Consider the following 3,966-nt stretch of genomic DNA (forward strand, 5'->3'; position numbering starts at 1 on the left):
TATAAATATAATTATGCGCCTTTTCAAATATTTTATACTTATAATTACAATCATTATATTTGAATAAATATGGCTAGAAATATCTATTATAAAATATGTTTGAATTAATAACATAAATCTAAAAGAATGTACGCATAATCAAATTCAAATATAATATCTCAAAACTTTCAATAATTTAACATCATAATGGGAGTGATAGAGAGTGGATGATTATTTCTTTTCAAATATTGTTTTAGATGTAATTTTAAATAAAATCAGTTAAAGAATATTAATTACTTTTGAAATAAAATAAATTAGCATCCATAATCAATGTCCGATTTTCCAGAAACACAGCATGCAAATAATTTAAACCGTTATTATTGTTAATTAAATAAAATAAAGTGTATTTTACTGAAGTCCGAATGATGATATTATTAGAAGTAATATCTTAAAATTCAGAATATGAATAGCAAAATACATAAAAGATAAAAACAAAAACAAAATAATTATATATTTAAATTTAGCAACAAATACGTTTTAATTCAATTAGTGACATTTTTACAAATCCCCAAGTAATTTTGAACGCAAACATGGAGAGATTTTAAACATACATTTCAAGTAAAACTAGATATCTATAAAATCATATAATTATTTTACAAATAATTTTAGCTTCAATGACAAAAGGTAAGAAAAAAAACACACAAATTTGAGCTTATTACAGACAGTAACATACAAAATGGTTAAAAGATTTGAACATACAAAAGAATTGGTTAAAAAGAACACATCCACGGCTGCAAGTGGTCTGCAGTGGGAGGCACAAAACCACCCGTGCTGCGAGAATCATACGTGCCGTGTCGCAATCCCAATAAGGGATTAAACGACACCGACACCCACGCAGCGAGCGTGCCAGGACTGTGACTACTCACGGTGTGTGTCCCACAGCACTGAGGCAGTCGGCAAAAAAGCAAGAAAGGGGAAGACTATTTGAAAAAAGAGCAACCTATAGCAAAATATGAGAACTTTACTTACAAAGAAAAAAAAAAGAACTGACAAGAAATACCGGGGCTAAGTGTTTTTTTCACTGCTCCCCCAAGAAAAGAATACGTAATCCTCGTCTTTCTCTTGTTTTTAACTTGCGGTTCCTTCGGTTTTCCCATTACCTTCTATTTCATTCTAATGGGAAACCAAGAAAATCCTTACATTTAAAACCAAAAATAAATTTTATTGTAGACCTTTGCGGTTGTTATAACCATAATAAGATAAATACCATCTAACAAACTTCTTCAACCCGGTTTGCAAATCGGTTGTGGGCTTGTACCCGAATTCTCTTTGGGCCAAACTGATATTCGCATGAGTGAATGGAACGTCACCGTTTCCAGGCATATCTACGATATTCCTTTTGGCTTTCACCTTCAAATGTCTTTCCAGGATGTTCACCAGCTCCGGCACCTTGACCGGCGACGTATTCCCCAAATTAAAAATCCTATATGGAGCGTTCCCCTTTTTCTTCCCACCAGAACCGGTGCTTTTCCCGGATGTATCCAACGATCCCAAACAGCCTTTCACGATATCGTCAATGTAGGTAAAATCTCGTGCCAAATCAACCCGATTCTTTCCCCGATAAATGGTGATGGGCTTTCCCTGCAGAATATTTCTCGTAAACGAAAAATACGCCATATCAGGCCTTCCCCATGGACCGTACACGGTGAAAAATCTTAATCCAGTAATTGAAAGACCGTAGATATGATTATAAGTGTGGGTTATTTCTTCGCCTGCCTTCTTGGTGGCGGCATACAAACTAGCCGGCTGGTCGGTCCTGTCGGCCTCAGAGAAAGGAACCTTTTCGTTGAGACCGTAAACGGAACTGGAGGAGGCCCAGACAACGGCTGGCTGGGGATTAGCGGATTTGCAAATTTCGAGAAGCGTGACGAGACCGGCGATGTTGCTGTGAACATAAGAGTTGGGGTTTTCCATGGCGTACCTGACTCCAGCTTGAGCCGCCAAATGCATCACGTGAGTAAAAGCCACCACGTCGAAAAGCTTAGCCAACAGCTTGGCGTCGTTCAAATCGCCTTCAACCACCAAAATGCCGTGGCTGTTAAGCAGGGATTTCCTCGCCTTTTTCAACGAAGGGTCGTAATAGTTGTTGAAATTGTCAAGCCCAACGACTCCATCTCCGCGTTTTTTGAGGGCAAGGGAAACGTGTGTACCGACGAAACCAGCCGCTCCAGTCACCAGAACGGACATGCCTCCGGAACGATGGATCTGAGCGGAGTTACGGACTTGTTTTTCCCATTGGATACCACCCCATGAAGCACTGAAATATCGGCTACCAGAATCAACGAAACTCTGGAAGCTCAAATACGACGCCGTCAATGCGATCAAGAAAAGAGCCCATAAAAACATGGTGCTGGTTGAAGCGAAGCAACGATGGAATTGACGGTTCATATTGTGTGCTCTGTCGACCTTGAACTTCCCTGGCGTCGACGGAAACAGCTCATCCTCCAAGGACGGCATTGTCCTACTATTTTTCTTTTTCTTGTTCAGAAAAAAAATTCTTGAAATGACTTGATTAGCAGATCGAAAGGATAAGGAAGAAAGAGACTTGATTTGATTTATAATTATTAATTTTGAGCTGTAAAGAAATAAAAGCAGATGCAGAAAAAAAGGGGGGGGAGTTTTTATTTTTTCCTGCACCTGCTAATCGAGGGAAGGTGAGAATGGGATTTATATATAGGGGTCAGCCACAAGGAAGCGACAAGTATACGCGTGAACGCGTTAAAGGACGGCCAGATTGGATGAGACTTGTGAGACACGGAGAGAGATCAATTTTTATACAACTCAAACTTCATACTTCCCCTCTACTATTAACTCTATGCAGTAAAGGAGAAGACGAAAATATTTTTAATAATAAGTGGGCTAATTTCAATTTATGGTACGCGGAACATCTATGATTGATTATTGACTGTCTGTTTTCTAAAGTAAAGTTTTTGGCTTTTTGCACGATCATTGCATTAAAATATTAGTCGTAATGTATAATAATTTATTAAGCAAGGACTAAGGAGACAAAAGGTTTTAGTGGGGGTAGTTTGGGGATTTGGTAGTGAGAGAACATGGGGGCCATAATGCATATGCTCTTTAAATAAATAATCAAAATTTTAGGTTTTTGTGGAAATAAACCAGTTACCGGAAGAAGCGGTCGTGACTGGAAGTGTAGAGTTAGGTTAGCAAAACAACGACACTAGACTGGCCAAAATAATAATAATAATGGAACAGCGGGGAATTAGCAATGCCCGGCGTATCCGGCTGTCTGGTCTTCAATAGTCATGTGGGAATTGGGCGGTGCCCCTTCTTTTTTCTTTTCAATCTATTTTGGATTTCTGTCAATTTGATCACTAGTTTTTATTTGAAATAAATTCATCAATTTGGGCCTCAAAATTTCATCGTTGAGAAATGATTAAAAGCTTGTATAATTTCTGTCAATTTGAGAGACAATTTCATCATTTTAAGATTATAATATTTTAAAAATTAAATTATGAGGGCTAAATTGACATGAGTGTAAAGGTGGAGCATTATTCCTAAATATATTTAAAAAAGGGTCTTCCTTTTTCAGATTCTTTGTTTCTATGTGTGGGTTTAGGACAAGCTTGGTTGGCAAATTGCGGTGGTGGGGATCCACTTGAGAGGAAAAAGAAATGCCATTTCTCAAATTATGTGTTAAAGATTTCTTAAATTTTAAAATATTTTAATTAAATCAGTATTATTTCATTAATTCTTAGAAAAAAATCCCAAATTCAAACTAAAATTAAAGCTAAAGGTTAAACTGATAAAAAGATTTTATTAAAACAATAGTTTAATTTGAAAAGAATAGTTTTAAAATATAAAGATGTGTAATGAAATTATCTAAAAAAAAGAGTGAAAAAGTTATAACATAAGAGGGCGTTTGGTTCAGTGTATTACCTAATACAATACAGGCCGAATCTGTAG

The 3,966-nt window shown here is 36.7% G+C and overlaps 1 protein-coding gene across 1 annotated transcript; it reads right to left on the minus strand.

The window, feature by feature from the left end:
- Positions 1-962: 962 nt before the first annotated feature.
- LOC105779570 (UDP-glucuronate 4-epimerase 1) lies at positions 963-2,692 on the minus strand. Its single transcript, XM_012603381.2, has one exon. The coding sequence runs from the start codon at positions 2,494-2,496 to the stop codon at positions 1,201-1,203; it is 1,296 nt and encodes a 431-aa protein (XP_012458835.1). The 5' UTR covers positions 2,497-2,692; the 3' UTR covers positions 963-1,200.
- Positions 2,693-3,966: the final 1,274 nt, after the last annotated feature.

The sequence above is a fragment of the Gossypium raimondii genome, chromosome 4, assembly GCF_025698545.1.
Source record: "Gossypium raimondii isolate GPD5lz chromosome 4, ASM2569854v1, whole genome shotgun sequence".
Taxonomy (NCBI): Eukaryota; Viridiplantae; Streptophyta; class Magnoliopsida; order Malvales; family Malvaceae; genus Gossypium; species Gossypium raimondii.